General features: G+C 43.3%; 1 protein-coding gene across 1 annotated transcript in view; it reads left to right on the top strand.

The window, feature by feature from the left end:
• Positions 1-21,747, top strand: part of PRKN (parkin RBR E3 ubiquitin protein ligase) — a 1,335,825-nt gene that overhangs the window by 1,120,083 nt on the left and 193,995 nt on the right. The window contains exon 8 of the mRNA XM_049653164.1: positions 10,717-10,778. Coding sequence (XP_049509121.1) covers positions 10,717-10,778 — 62 coding nt within the window. The remainder of the gene's footprint in view (positions 1-10,716; positions 10,779-21,747) is intronic.

Raw genomic sequence — 21,747 nt, 5'->3', positions numbered from 1 at the left:
AACCTCAGGCCCCCTGGCTCGTGGTCAGGCATCTGAGGCCAAATACAATGGGTGAGTGTGGCAGCAACAAATAAACAAGAGGCTTCCCGTTACCACCTTCGGCCAGGAATGTTGCCAACTACAAGCCCAAATCTAAGAATAGAGGGAAGGGAAATTAACATGTGGATGCCTCCTATACATTTTCACATATGTTACAGATTATTGCAGGCAAATGGGTATTTGCCCCAGGAGAGAGAAGGTGAATAAGGGCTTAAAAGGATTGGATATGATTTCTATCTCTCTAAAGCTAAAACTGGCATCCAGAAAGATCCTTCTGACAGCAAGAATGCCTCATTATTATTATTTTTATGTATTTACTTTTTTTATTTTTGAAGGAGAGAGAGAGAGACAAGAGTGTGAGTGGAGGAGGGGCAGAGAGAGAGGGAGACATAGAATCCAAAGCAGGCTCCAGGCTCAGAGCTGTCAGCACAGAGCCCGACAGAGTTCGAACTCACGAACTATGAGATCATGACCTGAGCTGAAGTTGGACGCTTAACCGACTGAGCCTCCCAGGTGCCCCAAGAATGCCTCATTATTAGAATGGATCTTTGGCTGATCCTCTGGGTCCTCTGGTCCCTGGCACCAAAGTCTTGAGACAGGGTCTCAAATGCAACTGTGGGTGACATTACAAAAGGTATTTCTGTCCCGACAAAGGGGCTGGTCTAGGGATAGTAACAGCTAATAGTTTTTCATTCTTGAACACACGACTATGAGTTATATAACTCTATCTTTGATCATCGAAGAAAGCAAATGCATGCAAGTCCATAAAATACAAAAATTAGATCGGATTGCCATTGATATAAACAAAATCATCAGATTTCATTTGGCAGTTGTGTGGCTATCTTAAGGAAGATATTTTGACATTTCCACAATGGTCTGAGTGACCAGCCATCAAGGTGGCCCCCATCTTAACCCACACGGCAGACCTGGCCTCTGTCTTCCATTTACAACAGTACTCTACTCTTGCTGAAAATTAGCTTTATTTTGACAAGGCCAGTAGGAAATGGAACATTTAAAGAACTCTTTCTTGCCTTGAGTAGTAGTATATTAAAATTTTGTGTTTAAAAATTAAACTTTGCATTTTAGGTATGCATTTTTTCTGAATTAATTAAAATGTGAATTAATTTCTGAGATCTTACGAAACTGGCCCCAGGGCAAATAGACTTTCTCTCACAGGTCCTTAAATTAACTCTGCATAGGCTTGTAAAGTTGTCTGTTTTCCAGTGCTCTTGTTTGTGAGAACCAGAAGGCAATGGCCTTTCCCTCTTAATTTACTTATTCATTCAGCACATATTTATTATTACCCTTGTGCCAGACACAGTTCCAAGGCCCTCGATGAAGCTATGAGCAAGCCCCTGTTCTCAAGGAGTCTGTGTTCAGGGTGGGAAAAGCAGATGTTAACAAATAGTTAAACACAACAGAAATTGCACTCCTACTCCACAGAGGAGCCCTAAAAAGGCTTTTTAATTCAGTTTAACTAGTTGCCATTGATGGAAGGTTTCTATGTGGGCCAACGCGTTTGTGTTGAGCGTATTATCTTTCTTGGAGAATACAAGGATATATGGTATGAATATAAAGACTGGCTCTACCACCAGAGAAGGCCCGTGGTCATACCCCCTTCTTGTTCATTTTCTTCGTCACTCCATGAGGAACACTTTTAACCTCTAAAATTTTGTTTTGTTTTTGTTTTCTTTGTTGTCGTGCATAGATTTTTGGTGTCTCTACAGTAGAATATTTTCTCCCCCAGACACAAGAAAAAGTGTGTTCAAGTTAAACAGACTAATCGTATTAGTTTGAGGATTCAAATAATGTGGTGTATGCAATTCTGAACTTATGGCATTTTTATATGCAAAATCTAATATGCATTTTTGTGAAACCACAAGGACAGGGCAGAAAGTAGTTTGCAATGCAGAGAATCTGGGATTTAAAGGTAGAATTTCAAGGTGGAATTGTCAATTACTCAGCTCTGTCACTCACAACCTGGGTGACAAAAGGCAAGTGACCTTTACAATTACAAACCAGCCACAGGTGGAACACAGAACTCCCTCTGCCTCCCCAAATAAAGACCAAATCCGGGGCGCATGGGTGGCTCAGTTGGTTAACTGTCTGACTCCTGACTTCAGTTCAGGTCATGATCTTACTGTTTGTGGGTTCGAGCCCCACATCAGGCCTTCCACTGACAGCGTGGAGCCTGCTTAGGATTCTCTCCCTCTGTCTCTGCCCCTCCCCCCACTGGTGTGCACACGCAAAATAAATACATCAATTTAAAAAAAAACAAAAGACAAATCCATTCTGGTTAAACAGAAACGTGAGTCATGAGTTCCCTTCTTTGACATCTTTGTAGAATATTTGTTTTTTAAACCACGGTTTGTTTGCCATAATCACCCATCTGTTGATCATACGTGCTCACGTGATGCCCTTACTATGTGTTATGGCTGACTCAGAAGGCTACACAGAAGGTACATTAAGCACTTGCTAACTGTCCCTTTTGTCAAAAATTCGAGTTAGTTTTCCTTTCGCGTATTTGAGTAAGTGGATGTTCGGCGATCTGGGGCTTAAGTTATTTTCCCGATTGCCTCTGTTAATTCACTTTATAAACACAGATACGTAAATCATGCAATTTGAGATGACCAGTGAGATTAAAAAAAAAAAATCTTTCAGCAGACACTTATGGGGATGAGCACTGGATGTCAGGGAATGAATCACTGGATTTGACTCCTGAAATCATTATTGCACTATATGCTAACTTGGACATAAATTAAAAACTAAAAAATAAAATAAAATAAAATCTTCCAGCTAGTTCAAAAGTAAAAAACATGTCATAAAGTTTTAAGATGTCAAATAAAAAATCAAATTACTTATTAATCATTTGAGATTATTGTAGTAAGTGAATAAATGAATTAATAAAAGGCAACAAATTAAAGCCATAAGTGTATACTAACCATACTTTTCTAAACACGTATGATCTGATCATGTGAACATATATATGTGTGTGTGTGTGTGTGTATGCACATTATAAACACACATATATACATGCTTGAAAATCTATTGTTTTTCAACATATTGTCATAATAAATCTCAAATATGTAATTGGATACTGGACTCCTTTAGTAAAATTGGCCTCCAAATATTGAAGGTTCAGGAAACAAGGTATTTCTAGAAGCAGAACAACCATTTCAAGTAGTCCAACAAGTGCCCCTGCTCTCCAGAGACTCAAAATAGCAACTAGCATCCACTAAGAGCCAACCTTGTACAAGGAACTCTCCTAGGTCATAGATATACAACCATGTAGATACCCATTCACATCATTTACGGCAACACACATCATTTACAGCAACCCCATAATTAAATATTCTTACTCCTGTTTTTGCAAGTAGGAAATTAAGGCTTTAGATCTGACACAGTATCTTTGACCCGAGACTCCACAGCTAGTTAGTGGTTCATTTCCTTCTGCTCTTGCTTCATCATTATTTCTTATTTCTTCCTGGGCCAGGGACCTGGGAGGGGGTTGAGGGGAAGAGGGAGGCAGACTGGGACCCAGAGTTCTACCCCCACCTCCGCATGTAGGTAAAAAGACTATAGAAGCCGCCCATGGGAGGGTGGCAGAAGGGGATCACAGGACAGTGACAACCAAGAAAATACCTCCTTGTCTGAACACCAGTTTCTCTTTCCCAGGCATGTTTAGGAAGGACCCTGTGTCCTGAAATGCATGTCTATGCCTCACACATTCTTGATTTTATACACATTCTGTATTCACAAAAGTGTGAGCATTTAGTCTGTCTTTCAACCCAGGTGGATTTGTAAAGTCTTCGCAGGCAATATTACACTGCTTTTACTTCTGTATGGCACCTAAAATAGTTCTGGATGCAACACTGATACTTAGTTCATTTCTCAGCAATTTTTTTTTCAAGGAAAGACTATAATGACAAATGTAAATGTCTAGCGTCAGACATATTCTACTATCCAGTGTTTCTCACCCTCACATTGTTTAATATGTTTTGCAAGCAAGTTAGAGCTTCACATTTGTACTCCCAAGACAAATAATGGTTTTTACCCTCTAATCGAACAAGACTAGAGAAAGTAATCGGGTCCCCGTCACATCAACTATGAAACCTGCCATTGGATAGTCTTGGGACTTGCATTTGGTAAATCATCTGCTAAAGCCAACATGTTACAGAATTCCTTCTGATAAGGGAAATGACTCAGCATCTAACCTACATTTCTGATTCTGTCCATTTTTAAGCACTCCGACAATTGCTGCCTTCTAACCTGTAATTCATCAAAATTGCCACCTAAAGGTATCTACCACTTTGTGGTTCTGGTGACTTCCGCTCCACCTAAACAGGTCTACTTGTCCCCTGCTGGATTTGCCTGTCTCTTAAGACTCCAGGGTGACATCCGTTCTCTGATGGGTCTAAGAAAAAGTTGCTGCTTTTCAGATGGGAGTACTAATTCCTAAGCCCTTCACTTGTGAGAGCTGAAAAAGGATGTTGTGACCTTTATTTCTCAAGACAATAGCTCATGTAGCAATTGTTTCAAGTAGCCATTTCCCTTTTAAATAAATGAAACTTCTTATTTTTTAATTTTTTTTAAAATTTTTATTTATTTGGAGAGAGGGAAAGAGAGAATGAGCTGGGGAAGGGCAGAGGTGGGGGGTGGCAGGGACAGAAGATCCAAAGCGGGCTCTGTGCTGACAGCAGAGGGCCCGACGTGGCGCTCAAACTCACAAACCATGAGATCATGACCTGAGCTGAAGCCAGACACTTAACTGACTGAGCCACCCAGGCGCCCCAATAAATGAAATTTTTTAAAAGAAGTAGCAGCAGCAGCCATTAGATGTGGGAACACATTAATATCGTTAGCAATACATTCACTTTTTTTTTTTTTTTTGTCATTCCATGTTGCTTTCACATACATTCAAAACTGCCGTTCGAGGTCAAGAAGGTGATTATTCTTGGTGACGGACGTGGTGCTGGGAATAACTAATTCATCCAGGAGCACATAGCCAGCTAGCTAGTGCAGAACAGAGGTTCAAGCCAGGCCATGACTGCAGTAACTTTTTTAAAAGGCATGAAACCCCCAATTTTGGTATTTCCCTTCTGTAATCCATGCCACCGATTGCTATTTTCAAGTGGTAGCTGTAGGCTTTTCTTCAGAGAAAAGTGGATGAAAGGAGAAAGGAAAAGAGGGTGGTAACTATACGCTCAAGGGTAGATTTTTGCTGAATATTGAAAGGGAAGAATTGGGGGTGCCTGGGTGGCTCAGTTGGTCAAGCATCCGACTTCGGCTCTGGTCGTGACCTTGCGGTTCATGGGTTTGAGCCCTGTATCGGGCTCTCTGCTGTCAGCACAGAGTCCACCTCTAGTCCTCTGTCTTCCTCTCTCTCTGCCCCTCCTCTGCTCATGCTCTCCCTCTCTCTCTCTCTCAAAAATAAATAAACATCTAAAAAGTAAATAAATAAAGGGGAAACTTGAATACTTAGTTTAAGTGGACAGGCCACAGAGTGGCAGAGCGTGAGCGGAGAAGTGAGTGGTGAGCTAGGCCCACCAGGGCTGAGCAGGGACAGGCGGGACCAGGAAGAACGACTCCTGTTTCCCCTTTGAGTCTGGAGGAATCGAGACGGGTGGATACAGGGGGTCATAATTGGGCAGGGATTCGAAATTCAGGAGCGGTGCACTTGAAGGCTGCCAGGTGGGTTCTCCAGAAACTGAGTCTGAGACAGAGCACAGCGTACAGGTGTGCACTGGGATTGCACCTGGGAAGGGAGAAGGAGGGTGGGGACTGGGCAGACTAAGGAGTCACGCTGCCATTTGACCCGACAGAGCCTCAGCCACCTACAAGGCCCGGGGGCAAACACTGCCCCTGGTGGCTGGTGTCGGGACAAACCAGCTTGGCAGTCCCCTCCCTGTCCCGGGCAGCAGAGTGGGGCCATAAGATGTCATGACCTCAGATGGGGCAAGTGTCTGCAGCTCAGGGCACAGCTCTGTCGCTACGGTCCCTCCTTGAGGGGAGCTGGGCCCCTGTCTCTACTGTCTGCACGTTCACGAGAGCTTTTACACCTGTGTCAGATGAGGTCGCATTTTGAGAATGAAGTGTTAGAGGTTAATTAAGAAGGATGGCGATGGTTTGGAGAGTCCCCAAGGGAGACGAGAGGGATGCTGGCCAAAGGAGAGTGAAGGGCAAGCCTCCCCCACGTCCTGATCGAGAGCAGACCCCAAATCTGCAGCAGCAGCACACTCAGCAAGGACGCGGCATCGAGTCAATGTCAGGATGTCTCTTAGACCTCCTAGCCCCCACTGCTACACGAGCTGTGATTGGCAAGACTGGATCTGGAGAAGGAAAAGCAGGTGCAGTGAGGAGGTGGGGGGGGGGGTTGCCTGGAGAGGTGAGAGGTCAAAAGAGGACACTTAACCAATAAGCAAAGCACCTGCAGGGCTGGAGCTCAGAGCTGAGGCCTCTGGGAAAGGAAAGGGCGCGGTGGCGCAGGAGACCCTAACAGGTGCCACAGTCACCCAGCTGGGTGGTCAGTGAGCGCATGGCAGGTGACTCATCCACAGAACACCTGCTGTTGAACAATTGCCACAGCCAGGCACTGTTCCAGGAGTGGCCGATACAGCAGTGACAAGGCAGCGGCCGTCCCTGCCCTTGTCATTTTTGCATTTCAGCAGTGGGTGACAAAATACATGAGGTGTAGGGTACGTCAGAAGCTGATTTCGCTATGGAGAAAATACAGCGGCGATGAGGGTGTTGGCGGTGGTGAAAACAGACTGCTGTTTCACACAGGGTGGTCCCAAACAGCCCCACTGAGAAGGTGACATTTGAGAAAGGACTGGAAGGAGGCCGGGAGCCCTCCATGCAGATGTCGGGACCAAAAGCTCTCTGGAGAGAGGGAGAAGCAAGGGCCATGGCCTGAGACAGCCTCCTGCTGGGTGGTCAGGAGCACAGGGCAGGCGACCATGGCCTAAGGGCTCAGAGACTGTGCAGCACCAGTCTGCGGGCCACGTGGGAGGATGGCATGAGTCCCACATGCACATCGTAATGGGACCCTTTGATCTGCTATCTTGAGAGAAGATTGTCCATCCGGGGCCTGAAGGCAGAGGATGCTGGCCACGGTGAGGATTTGACCGGTCCAAGTAGACAGCTGAGGCTTCAGAAGATGACCCATGGCCATGTGCGTGTGGAGGCCCTGTGTGAGGAATCTGGAAAAAGCAGGAGAACCTCACCACCATTAGCAGCACGCCATGGGGTCTTTCTTTGCCAGGCTCTTTCTTCCTCCTGCACCTCCACCCCTCCTCCTTACACTACTGAATTCTGCGTGTATCTTATGTTTCCAGTTCTGTGACTTTCCAACTCACCTTCACACCAAGTTTGAGTCTGACCGTTGCCCACACCGGTGTTCCTGTGGTGACCACCATTACAGATGCCCCTTCATGGTCTCTCAAGTATCTTGACTCCTCCCAAGTCTTCCCTTCTAACTAATGCTGGGTCTGTCCTTGTTTATTGTATTTTATTCCACCTACCAGGTGTTCCGGGTAATCATCTAGTCTTCTGTGAAAGATGTTTATATTGGAACACTCATTGACATCAATCCTTGTAGTTACATCTTAGGAGAATGTTAGAATACAAATCTTGAAGACAGGCTAATTTTAAATTCTGTTTCTTATTTTACCTGGCATTGAAATAAGTCAAATCAGTTTTTCTCAAATTGGAGGGATGTAAAGGATGACTTTAGAAAAAAAAAAAAAAGGTCCTCTAAAACTTCTAAGGTTAAATGTGATTATTTCATAAAATAATCTCTCTTAAATATGTCTAGAAATAAATTTAGACATAAATGTTTTATGCTTATACAAGTGGAAAGCCCAAATGAACACTTACAAATTAAATATAAATAAAATCACAAAACCGAAAAAGTATTCCAGTTAACTCTATGAATTTGGTATGGCGGGTGCTAGCATTTGCTGAAACGAAGTTATTCTTGGGATGCAAACGAGGTCCTGGACGGTTGCCAGCCTCGCCTGATCAGAGCATGCCTACAACCCCTACAACCCTGTGCCCATACTGCCTCCTTCATATGAGCCTCCTACCCTTGGTGCCAGACCATGGGCCCCCCATGTGTTGGGAATGCATCCCTGGAACTCTGTTCTCTCCTTAGTGTCACAGAAGCACTTGTTCCCAAGATGGTGTAAAAGAACTGACATGAGACTAAACTTCCACTGTGGTTTTTGTGGGGGAGTTTTTTGTTGTTGTTTTGTTTTCAGAAAGTTTATTTTATTTTATTTTATTTTTAGAGGGAGAGTCCTCAAGTGGGAGGGAATGGGAAGAGAGAGAGAATCCCAAGCAGGCTCCACACTCAGCACAAAGCACAGGGAGGGGCTTGATCCCACGACCCTGGGATCATGACCTGAGCCGAATTCAAGAGTCGGACACTTAACCGACTGGGCCACCCAGGAGCCCCCACCACGGTTTTTGGGTTGAACTGCGGCCAAATGATCCAGCGTAACTTTTACTAATTGTCCAGCTAATTATCAGAGTAGCAGCTCTGACATGAACAACATCTCAGAAAGAACCTTCAGGCTGCATGTCTGTGGTGTCCAGTTGGACAAACACAGTTCAAGTACAGTTTCTAATGTCAAGGGTCTAGTTTCTCTTCTTTATAGTACTGGGCATGCCTGAGGCAATTAACATACTACATTTTCCACCAAAACGTTCACCTCAGGATTTTCTTTCCTTTCCTTGGCCTATTGTCAGGTGGTGACTTCGTCTGTTATACATTTTGTTTATATTTTTTTTTAATTTTTTTTAACGTTTATTTACTTTTGAGACAGAGAGAGACAGAGCATGAATGGGGGAGAGTCAGAGAGAGGGAGACACAGAATCCGAAACAGGCTCCAGGCTCTGAGCTGTCAGCACAGAGCCCGACGCGGGGCTCGAACTCATGAGCCGTGAGATCGTGACCTGAGCCGAAGTCGGACGCTTAACTGACTGAGCCACCCAGGCGCCCCATATATTTTTAAAATTCTTTTGTACTACTTTAGTAAACATTTATAAATCACTTTCTCAAAGTATTAAATGTTATAATATCAAAGACTGAATCAAATACAATATCAAAAACTAAAACCGTGTTTCGACGTTTTACATGACCACCGAATTTCAGAGTTGGAACTGACACAGTCAAATTCGTCTCTAAAATATCCTGCAGAAATCGTCATTTAGTCTGTGTCTGAAAAGCTGCAGTTACTAGCTTATAAAGCAATATATTCCAGTCTTCAGTTAGAAATTTCTTTACATTGAATCAAAATCTATTGCTGTAATTTTTGCCTGTTTGTGTTCATCCTGCCTTCTGGAATAAAGCACAAATCTAATCTCTCTTGCAAAGGATAACTCCTTCACCCCTCCCCCATGAATACGACAGCTCCCTCCTTCCTCAGCCTGCCTCCCACCCAGACAAACATCCTCAGTACTTTCCATCGTTTGTACAGCACAATGCAGAATAACATGGAAAAACAGCACAGTGATTGCTTTGGTACATTTTGCAGACAACACAATTCCTTAGCAGAAACTTCAACAGATTATGTGATCCAGGGATTGTATCTAAGAAACAGGCTTTTGTGTCCATTTTTGTTAGTAGAGCTAATATTATAAAGGACCACAAAGTAATATGCAGAATTATCCTATTAAAAGGACAGGGATGAGACATATTTTAAATGATAACTAAGCATGTGCTGGCATGCATATATATAATTTATTTATCTATTTCTCTTTACAACTGAAGAAAGAAAATGTGAAAGCCTGAATAGGCTCTTGTTGACTGGGTAGGGGGGAAGGTGACGGCAACCAGGCTTTCCTGGCTCGCTTCCCAGGTCCTTTCCATAAAAGCCCCTTTCCAAACTGAAAAACAGGATCCTTATGGTCTTTTTTCTTTTTTTTTTTTTTAAGTTTATCCATTTGTTCTGAGAGAGAGAGAGAGAGCACATGGGAGGGGCAGGGAGAGACTCCCAAGCAGGCTCCACACTGTCCGGGTGGAACCCAATGTGGGGGGTTGATGTGGGGCTCAAACTCACAAGCCACAAGACCTCGACCCAAGCTGAAATCAAGAGTTGGGTGCTTAACCAACTGAGCCCCCCAGGTGCCCCCAGAATCCTAATGGTCTTGACAGAGCCTCCTGGAAGAACCAGACAAGGTTCTACACTACAGCCAGATGCCATGAAGACATGGTATCGAGCTACCCTGTCTTCATTCTTAACTGTCCGTGTGCAGAGCCCAGTCTTCAGAGTTGAGGAAGTGAGACGTGATATCCAAGTGAAATGCACCTATACTCACCAACTCTCCCACTCCGGCCCCACAGAGTCCTGGCTGTATAACAGGGACAAGTAATGTCCTGGGAAGAAGTGTTATGGTGGCCTAAAGCTCCACAAAGCCCAGGTCACAATCAGGAGGGAGAAGAGACCTGGCTGGGCTCACCTGTGGCCCCTTCCCAGTGTCACAGTGGGGGACCAGGCAGCAGCCATAGCTCCCTTGGAGGTATGGCTTTTTTGTTGGTGGTGAGAACATGTTTTGCAGGTAGGTGTTTGCGTCTTCCCCAACGACACTGCGGCTGATAGTCATAACAGCACGTGAGAGCACATTACCGCCCAGAATGGGAAAAACATGTTTACGATTAATTCTTTTCTCCAACAGCTGGCTGCCCCAACTCCTTGATTAAAGAGCTCCATCACTTCAGGATCCTTGGAGAAGAGCAGGTGAGTCAGCCTCTCAAAGGCGGTGCCAGGGTGTCGTGAAAGACAGACACTAATGAGACAGTTTGGGTGCTCTCCAGGGGGGTAGAGTGTGTCTCCTGACCCTTGGCGCCCTAAAATGGGGAAGAAAGCCACGCCGCAGATATGTGTGAGGACACTCTTTTCCTCTTCTATCCATCAGATCTGACAGGTTATTAATTGGTACATCTGCCAGAGCATTTCGTCTCAGGACGCCAGCAGTAAGCAGGCACGACGTAGCGGCAGATAGGCAAACGAGTAAGTGCCCAGATATATTATGCCTAAGAGCCCAGTCGTCACAGACGGTCCTGACATGATGGCAGCGGGCAAGTGTGCAAGCTCTCCTCACCAGACTTTTGCACTCGGTGCACATTATCCGTATTTCACCGCAGCCGCTTTCTCTTTGGATGTGAACGTGTGACTTATATACAAAGGGTGGCCCATCAAAAGTAGATGATTTGAGTAGTACGGTGCTCAGCGAGATGTCAGATTTTAAACAGATGTGCTAAGTAAATAATTCAAGGTGCTGAATTACACACACGTGCACACACGTACTTTTGACCACGTCAAAACAAATTTCTTGGTCTTTACATAGAATTAGTTTCCATGGTATTATGTTAAATCTTGATGTCAAGTTATTTTTGAAACACTTACACCAAGTAGTTGACAACATGGTGGTTTACTCCCAAGGGTCGTCTTTGCCAAGCCTGAACGGGAAAACCTGCAAAGGGAGATGGGGCCGCTCAGTGTCGTTGATAAGTTTTTGGTTTGTGTGTTTTTCTTTGGTATGTGTATGTTGCAAGTTTGGACCCCACCGTGTCCAATACTAAATTAAAAGCAGAAAGGGATTAATTGGGGGAGGATAAAAAACTGGAATTATTTCCAACTCCCTGAATTAATAGGTTTCAGCGTGCTTCCTTCATTATTTAAAGACTGCAAATTCCAGAATTCAGCAGGCATAAGTGTTCATTCAAATATAAGGAAAATCAGCTATCCTCCATTGCAGGTAAGAGTTGTTAACTGGCTCCCTCAGACATATCTATTTATGAAACACATGAATCTCACAGCCGTCTTCCTGTGAGATTTCTTGAAGTAAGAATTACTGATTGTTACCCTGACATTTCCGCCCAGATAATGGAGCTTTCTCTTCTAACTTGTACCAATATTTGCAAATTATTTCCATATTTGTGTTAGAGTCATTGGTGATTAGCAGGGAAAGAAGCCAACTGCAATCATCTCCTTAGATCTGCATAAAACTCAGGCCACTCTGCATTCTCCTAGAAATTTAATCGAGCCATAATCAAAATCAATATTATTCTGATTAGTTGTGCAACATGGAGACATAGTGCATCACAGCAATATTGATCTTTATTTCCTGAAAAAAAAAAAAAAACACTTTTCCGTCCTTCTTTGCTTTCATTCAGCAGGTGCTTACTGAGCACCTATTCAGGTGCTGTATACCATTTTTAGTTATAGGGATAAAGAAATGAAAAAGAAATACCCATCAGGGGAAAACTGCTAAGTTATATACACACACACATGTTCAGTATATATTGTGCTAGGTGCTTTTTATAGCCATGGAGAAAAATAAAGCCAAAAAGAGGGTTGTGGTAACTGGGGGAAGAGGTGAAATTTTATATAAGGTGGTCAGGAAGAACCTCACTGAGCAGGTGATTTGTGAGTGGAGACATGAATGTATATGTAAACGCATAATGTAAAAAGCATCACAAAATGCAAGGTGTGGTTGGAGTGAGGCAGGAAGAAATCCAGGAGAGTGTGAACCGGAAGCCAAAGGCAGGAGGCATTTCTAGGAGGAGGGCTGATTACCCGTGCCCTGTGCTAACCAAGCAGGATGAGGGGTGAGAAATGAACACAGAATTCATTGGTGACCTTGACCAGGGGAGGGTGGGGGTGAAAGCCTGCTTGAATTGGGTTCGTGTGAGATGGGAAGAAGAATGAGAGAGAGCAAATATAGGTACCTTCTTTTTTTTTTTAATGTTTATTTATTCTTGAGACAGAGACAGAGTGTGAACAGGGGAGGGGCAGAGAGAGAGGGAGACACAGAATCTGAAACAGGCTCCAGGCTCTGAGCTGTCAGCACAGAGCCTGACATGGGGCTCGAACCCACAAACTGTGGGATCATGACCTGAGCCGAAGTCGGATGCTTAACCAACTGAGCCACCCAGGCGCCCCTAGGTAACTTCTTTCTTGAGGAATTTAGGTATAAAGGAAAGCAAAGAAATGAGGTAGCTGGGGGTGGAGGAATGTGGAAGCAAGATAATGTTTATTCGCTCGTGGGAATGACTCTGTAGAGGAGTGGGAAGTTGGAGATGCAGGGGAGAGGAGAGACTGTCGGGAACAATGTCCTGGCTCACAACAACTGAGTGTAGGCTCAGCCTGAGACAAGATTACAGGCAGCTCAGCTGGCAGTGGGGATGATGGCAGAATATGGAAGGTGGTTGTCATTTATGCTTCTCTTATCTCAGGGAAATAAGAAGCAAAGTTGTCAGCTGAGAGTGGAGATGGGGGGAGAGATTTCCAGGGAGAGGAAAGGATAATGACAATGTCATTTAGGAGGGTAGGAAGTGAATAAACTTGGGAAAGAAATGAGTTTGGAGTGAGATCCGTCAGCCTGGTGTCCTTCTGTCCCATTCAACTGTGTAGACACAACTCCAGTAAGTACAGAGTTGGGTTTAACTAGTTTTCAGCTAGGAGAGCAGAGAGGTGGGATAAGAAAAGAGAGGGACAGGAAAGGTGGTTGGGTCCATTGGTTCCAGGTCCCAGTGGGTCCAAATAATTTTTGGAGGTTGAGTTGGAAGTTTGAGTTTTAGAGTTTGAAGGGTTTAGCTGGAAAAGTAGGTGTTGGCTGAGGCATGCAGCCAACGTTGAGATTGTGGAGGCATGCAGGGAACAGCTGTGGTGGGGCCAGGGAGGGCCAGAAGGGCTGGTGGCTGAGTTAGGATAGAGAACAAGTTGACTAGAGAAGTCGAGGTCACAGACTCGGGAAGCCAGGGCGCTGGAAGGTGTGGCCCGTGTGGACACTGAGATCCTCCAGAACTATCACCAGAGCAGACTTGGAAAGAACTCTGATGAGTCATGAACTGGATCTTCAAGAAATGGGGGCAGAGGGAGCAGGGAGATAGAGAGGGTGAGGGAGGTGGGGCTCAGGAGCTGGCTGTAGATGGAGGAAGAACACCCAACGGAGATTCATGGCTTGAAATTCAAAGCTGGAGGGTTTCAGGAGAGAATAAAACTCTTCTACTTAGAACGTAACAGCGTAATGCTTGGTGGTACAAAGTGTGCAGAGAACATTTGAGGGAGCTGTCAGGGAAGTGGTGTCCTAGGGCATGAGCCAGTTTCAGTGAAGAAAGAATGTGAGAGAAACACTGGGAGTGGACTGAAGTCACAGGGCAGTTACTCCGCCTGGCCCTGGCTTCCCCAGCACAGGGGCGGGAGTTGGGGCCACTGAAAGATGGGGTAGAGAAAGGGGGTGTACAGAGCCACATGTGGGTGGGGGGTCAGACTAGAAAGCTGACAAGGGAGCCAGGGACTGCTTTGGGGACTGATATAAACCCGTGCATCAGTCAGGACATTTCTGTCCTGATGATACATGACAAAAGCTAGTGGCCTCAGGGCAGGTATGGCTGAGTCTCCAGAGAAAAAGCAGAGCAGCCCCCCTGCTCCTGCCCTTGGGGTGGGTGTTCTAGCCCAGAGCTGGCAAAACATTCCGGCTCTCTCTGGGTGCTTGAGGCAACTTTCATTACTTGATGAAATGAAATGTTATATTAGTGTGTGTTACAAGTGCCCTTGGACACATCATTTCAGTCCCTCTCTACCGTGGCTTTTCCATTTGTAGAGAAGTAAGAGTAATGGTCAACCATCTCTTAGAATTTTTGTAAATAAATAGTATGGCGAAGTTGCAAATACTAAGTGCTACACTAAAATGTTTCTGATTTAAATAGCATTTTCATTCTTTATACTCGATCAGTAGATTAAACTAGTAGTAATCAGGTAGGCAATAAAATAAGTATAATGCTCACCTAAAAGTGAATTGATAAGATGAACACGGATACTGGTTAGATAATGAATCCATTGCTGGATGGTGGAGATGCTTACTGGTTATCTAATTTCTCTGTATGTGATTCCTTTACACTTGCTTTGGTCTTTAACAGGCACCTGATTTTTGAGAGCCAAAATAAAAATAAATCATTAAACACTATGAATAATTACCTTCCAAAAATGAAAATACACTTAAAAATCCTTGGAATTTAACATATTTACTCTAGCTTCTTGGCCCTATCTCTGATATGTGTTTATAGTTCACATTCATAAAACACCTCTCCAACCCCCCCCCCCGCCCCAGTCCAAACTATTTGGCAAAGATATTATCACAATGTAGTAAAAAGCTACTCTAAAGTTCAAGGTAAGCCTTAAAAAAAAAAAAAACATAAACAAACAAAAAAACCAAACCAGGAATGACATCTGTCAGTCCATAGGGTTTTGAGAGCCTTCAGGAGAAATGCATTTCAGAAGTACCTCCATTTATACCAGTTTTTCCCACCTTAGTTTCAATCACCAGAATTTTAAGGAAACTTTCATTCATTCAACAAACATTTTGTGAATACTTCTTGTACTGTCATTGTGCTAGTGTTAGATAAAATGACAAACAAGGAAATCGCAGGAACAAATCGTGATATGTGCCAAGGTGAAAACAGTGATTGAGATTTAACCTATTGTAGATAAGGAGCCACGGAGCCATGAAGTAAAGGTTGAGAGGGCACCCACTATTCACTGAGCTAGGATCTCAGTAGCGGATGGGAGAACATTTGAAGCAGAGGGAAGCACATGTTCAGTGACCCCCCAAGAGGTGAAGAGATTGTCCTGTTCAAGGCACTACATAAAAATCAATGTGGCTGGAAAATAATGAACAAGAGGGACAATGATGAAAGATGAAGACCCATCTGGACCATGTAGGCCATGGTCAAGGTTTGGATTTGATTCTAAGTTCAATGGGAAATTCTTAAAAGTTTAAGCACGGGACTGGCATTAACTAAATTACATTTCAAGAATGGTTAGTCTTGTTGCAATATGGACAAGGTCTGGATTAAGACGGTCGACAGAGGAAAGAGAAAGAAGTGAATATTCAGAGATAGAGTGAAGGGTCTCAGTGACTCATTAGCTGTGGGTCAGGGAAATGAAGGAGTCCCACAGTGTTATTTTACCATGATGGGTAAGATGGTAAGAAGGTGAGGAACCCACGGCTCAACTCTGAGCAGATTTGCTAGGCCGGAAGCATTGAGAAGGAGGCAAGCCAGGATTTGGGTGTATGAGTTGGAACTCACAGGAGACGGAGGTCAGGGGTCAAAGATGGAGAGATAAATGTGGAGTCCCTGTCACGCAGATGGTATTTTAAGTCCATGAAATGAAACTTGTTATCAATGTGTGTTACAAGTGCCCTCGGACACATCATTTCAGTCCCTCAATTGCCAAAGGGACATAAAAGACAAGGGACCACGTGAACCCTATGGAGCTCCATTTGGAAGTATGTTAGAGGAAACGAGAGCCCAGGGAGAGGCAGGGAGGACGAGGGTGCAGGAGATGAGCACCAAGTACCTCTCAAGGAAGTCAGAGACGAACCCCCTTCCTCTGAGGGTGGGGTGCTTGAGCTTGGAGGCCAACAGTAGTACCACTCGTAAACCATTTCTCAGGGACTGTAGCAAAGGGTAAATAACATGTGTGCATGGGCCCCCCTGCCCTCTGCTGCCTGCCCGATCAACAGTACATGCTTAGCAGTCCTGTTTGCAAAGCCTTCGGAAGTCTCTGGGGGTCACACCCACTGTAGAAACCCCTGTGAGGAAAACGGTTCGCAGGTTACCCACCTTCATAGCCTTGCCTTCTGAGGAGCACTGTCGTGGCCACAGCAAGGACAAGGGACAAAGAAAGCAATGGTCTTGACCTCCTTTCCACAGCCACTGGAAGTCAAAATATTTTTTGACATTGTGTCATCAAAAACATCTGAAAAAAAAAAAAGCTTCAGGGCCGCCAGCCTGGCTCAGTCAGTAGAGCATGTGACTCTTGATCTTGGGGTCATGAGTTTGAGCCTCACATGCAGCATAGAGAGAACTTTCAAAAAATAAATAAAAACTTTAGGAAAAAAAAACTCATAAATTGCAATCCAGGACATAATCTATCGCTTCAATTATATTTTAGGTGCTGTTTGATCTGTTTCCTCCTTACATCTGATTTCAGCCATTCTGATGATTTCTGATGGTTTCTCTATGCAGTGATCAAGGTCCGGCCCTTTCTGTAGCCAATTTATTTCATCAACCCATGACAGGAGTCCAGGGATGAAGAAAACATTAGCAACAGAACAGAAAATACAAAGAGCAATGTGGCGGGCACACCCACAGAGGCTGTCACCAACTCTCCCGGGTCTAACTACCTGCAAATGAGGAAAAATAAGATTAAGGTTACTGAGGATTCGATGAGTGTTTGTTTTCTGTGTGTGTGTGTGTGTTTTAATTCTAATACATACAGAAAATAGGCCATCGTCTGCAGAGCAAGGAGAAATGGATTAATCATGAATGTGTGTTTCTCTATAAAGTTATTTTAGATTTGTTATCCAAAAAGGAAATTCTATAATAAGCTGTTTTTCATTATTTTCCAAAAGATGACTGTGGGAGAGTGAGCTGAAAAAATTTTTTTAATAAAAAGGGAAAAAGAGAGAAGATGGAAGCAGCCTGGTTTTGGGGAAAGGGTGGTGTTTAGAGCCACAGCCCTGAGTTCTGATGTGGGATTGGGGGTTTCCTGCCTGGGTGAAGGTCAGCAAGGGACCGAACTTCTTTGTGACTCAGTGGTCTCGTGTTCCAGTTCCCACAGTGGGCAGAGAATGAACTTCATAGACGAAGTGTCTGTTGTCTGTCAGCACCGGCACCTGGGACAGAGTCGTAGTTCGGTGAATGGTATTTCTGATGGGGATTCCTCTCCTCCACAGGGGGTTATGAGAGGCCCCAGGGAGGGATTCCCCTGGTGCTCGTCATTAAGACCTAACAGAAGCCAGAATTTAGGGAGGGAAAGCAAGACAGGTCCCTGCCTGCGGAGGGGTAGTTTTGTAGCTGTACCTGAGTGCCCCCAAAAGGATACTCTGGAAAATTCCACGGAGGAACAAAAACCCACCTCCTCCGTGCTCAGGGGATTTGAAATTGAAAGGCTGCCATGCAGCTCCCAGATTGCTGACAAGCTGTGACTCATTTTGACAGAACATTTGCCAGTTTTACCTGCTGTTCCTGTTGTTCACATTTGCCTCGGTTTTAAATTTTAGGTTCCTTTTTGCTTTCTTTTCTTATGAAAGCATGCAAATCAAGTATCACCATGGAGAGGTGTCTGTCTTCCTACCACCTTTTGGGTGGTTTTCCAGGGGTTCAGGGTAGTCTGGTGCAGACCCTTCCCAGCCTGACCCCTCGAGTGACCACCAGTATTTAGCAGGCAGTCAATGGCTGGCAAGAAAGGGGAAGCTAACTTGCCCATATGGGATTTGAACCTGTGACCCTTGCTTCATTATAGAACAATATTCTACCCAACTCAACTCTTCTAACTACCTACAGACCACCAAAATACAACCCCCATTTGATTATACTCTCTCATGATTCGTTATTTAGATTCCTAAAATGGGAGTTTATTGAAACTTCTATGAACTTTGTGCTTTAAAAATGGGTATTTTCCACTTTTACAAGAATCCATGAGCATACACGTAAAGACTGAATAATTTACTCCTCGAATAAATAAAATATAAACCATACCAATGAGTTGAGATCTTTACCTGATAGGTCACACTAACAGAATGCATTTTCAGAGAAATTTTTAATTTTTTTTTTCTCTTGGGGGCAAAGCAGTATGCTTTGTTAATACTTATTTTCCAAAATGTTTGCGAATACTATGTTGTCGCTTTAAATTATCTTAGTTACCTGTCTGTGGATTATCCATTTTATGAAAGTCTATGTATAAATTTGCAAACTAGTTTTAATAACAGCTTAAACAGCATTACTCAGCAGGTAAGTATGAAGCTGTCTACACAAACACAGGCACCCCCCCCACACACACACACACACACACACACACTCACTCTCTGATTCCAAAGACAAACACTAAAGAAGTGATTTTTTAAAGGGAATTTGCTACTTTTGCGCCCACCTGACAATAGATTCCACACAGGCCTAGTCCATGTTGCAAATTAATCATGTTCCTTCAGTCCTGTTTGTAAAACGCTACCCGTTATTGATGAGGAAAACAATCCCTTGCAGATTATGCAAGTACTATCGAATCAGCATTTCTCCATGTTCACCAATTTATCACTTTGCCACTGTTGTGTGTATTTTGCGCTCAGACACATGTAAACATTCTGTTCTACTTCCTGCTAATTTGTTACAAGTCTCCAGTAAACGTACAGTAGGTTTCTTTCAATGAATTGTCATTTTTGTGCCAGCTTAGTAGTTGAGAGGAATCTATGGAAATGTGGGCCATATCTTGAAGGGAACCGACTAAGTATCTTTAGTGGCATACGTGTGATTACATGTCTAAATTTTTTCCTTAGGATACGAAACTTTCTATAAATACTAACTCATTACTGTCTCTAGGTCAAATGTTTGTTCTTACCAAGTTCACAATGTAATAAAAAAAAAAAAAAAAAGGCAGCGCACTCAGTGGGCATAGGTTTCATTTCAGATGTGCGTACTTTTTAATTATCAGAAATGACCGGGTATATAAGTTAAAATATTTGTCTTCCGTGAGGAAAGAAATTGTATGCTCAAATTCTCTTGAGTGTACCATAAGCAGAACGACTATAATAAAGTCATTTTTTTTATATTCCTTAGCTAATGAGTGGAAAGAGGAACATAATTTTACATTTCATCAGTATTTGGAACCACTACAAATGCCATCAGCAAGAATACTAAAGCATTATTGGACTTTGTCCATAGGTTAACTTCTTCCTAGATAAAAGCTATCATCATAGTAGTAAAATCACTTAGCTAAATTAAATATATAGGTAATCTGTCATCAAATCAGAAAACAGCCAATTGCTTGAGAGCCATTTATTTAAAATAGAAAAGCCATCCCACATCACTGACATTAATTTCCATTGCCTTTGATTATTTTATTAGAATTATTTAATTGATTGATGCTCACTGGAGTTATATTTCATTAACTCATCCTATAACAACTTGTTGTTTACCAACTACGGGCAAGATACTATAGCAGGGGTGCATAGGTGGTTCAGTCGGTTGAGCGTCCAACTTCAGCTCAGGTCATGATCTCGTGACTCGTGGGTTCGAACCCCACTTTAGGCTCTGTGCTGACAGCTCAGAGCCTGGAGACTGCTTCAGATGCGGTGTCTCCCTCTTTCTCTGACCCTCCCCTGCTTGTACTCTGTCTGTCTCTCTCTCCAAAATAAATAAACATAAAAAAATTTTTTAAAAGATACTATAGCCAATTCAGGAGATACAAATACACAAAAGGATGAGGGGAAGTGCAAAGGCCCACAGTCAAGTCTGGAGGGACAAGAGACTGTGTCCCCTGAACTCAAAACTTAACCAGCCAAAAATCACTTTTGAGACCAGGCCTCCCACTGAGCAGAAATATGCTTGGCACAGAAAAGGGGACAAGGAAAGAGGAAATCCAGCTAAAAGTAGGGTAACAAAGTTGGGAGGTGACAGAAGGTGAGCCCCCATGCGTTTATCCCCAAACCCCCAAAACCGGAAGAGGAAACTCCAGAGGCACCAAGAGCTATTCTGGATCCTACTTGTTTCTAAAGTGTCAGGAGGACTGATTTCATGTAAAACTGTGCAGCAGAAAGAACCAAGGTTCAATCCCATAAAATTTTTAAGAGGTTACAGAGAATGAAGAACAGAATGATGTCCTGAGAGACAATAAAAGCACGTCAGTCTGGTGGAAGCTAAAGTAACTATTTCAAAAAGAACCATGTTATTAAGAAATTATACAAATAAAAATAAGTAACAGATAGTGTCTTAAAAGAGGAAGTGAAAAGGAAGAAACTTCTAAAAACTGAAAGTAAAGTGAGATAAAGGATTCCAGAGATTAAATTCGACAGATTTAGAAGGTGAGTAAGGAAGATCCAATATACATATACTAGAAATCCTGTAAGAGACACGTTGAAGCAAGAAAATAGAGCAAATAACTGAAAATCAAATGCAATACAGCTTCCTTGAATCAAAAAAATTGATCAGAAAATGACCAGCATGAAGATATATTCTAACAAAACTACCATATTCTAAAGAAAGAAAATTCCTTTGGGCATCTAGGCAAAAAGATTATCAATTGAATGTATAAAGGGGAAAAAAATTAAATTGTCATCAGGCTTGTCCATAACACCTTACACCAGAAGAACATGGAGTAAGACAGTGAAGATGGTCAAGGGGGAAAAAATGTGAGCCTAGGACTTGATATCCAGCCAAATTCATTTTTAAGAATAAAGATCCCAAATAAACTGTCACGGATATGCAAGTCCTCCGTGAATATTTTTCCTATACACTCCTTCCAAGGAATTTACTAGAGAACAAGCTTCTAACAACCAAAATTACTGGAAAGATATCAACGTAAGAACTTGTGGGGAACATTACGTGTGTTTGTGTGTTTGTGTGTACATGTGTGTGTGTGTTTACACTTAAGATAACATGAAAGGTAAGAGAAACAAAGCATAGTATGGAACGGGTGTATATTCCAACAAAGTAGATACAGTATTATTATAAAAATTTGGCAATGGGGCTCCTGGGTGGTTCAGTTGGTTAAGCATCAGACTCTTGGTTTTGGCTAAGGTCACGATCTCATGGTTTATGAGATCAAGCCCCAGGTTGGGCCCTAGGCTGACAGCTCAGAGCCTGTTTGGGATTCTCTCTTTCCCTCTCTCTCTGCCCCTCCCCTGCTCGTGCTCTCTCTCAAA

The sequence above is a fragment of the Panthera uncia genome (genome assembly GCF_023721935.1).
Source record: "Panthera uncia isolate 11264 chromosome B2 unlocalized genomic scaffold, Puncia_PCG_1.0 HiC_scaffold_24, whole genome shotgun sequence".
Classification (NCBI taxonomy): domain Eukaryota; kingdom Metazoa; phylum Chordata; class Mammalia; order Carnivora; family Felidae; genus Panthera; species Panthera uncia.
The sequence above is the reverse complement of the archived record's forward strand: the minus strand, read 5'-3'. Positions and strand labels throughout refer to the sequence as shown.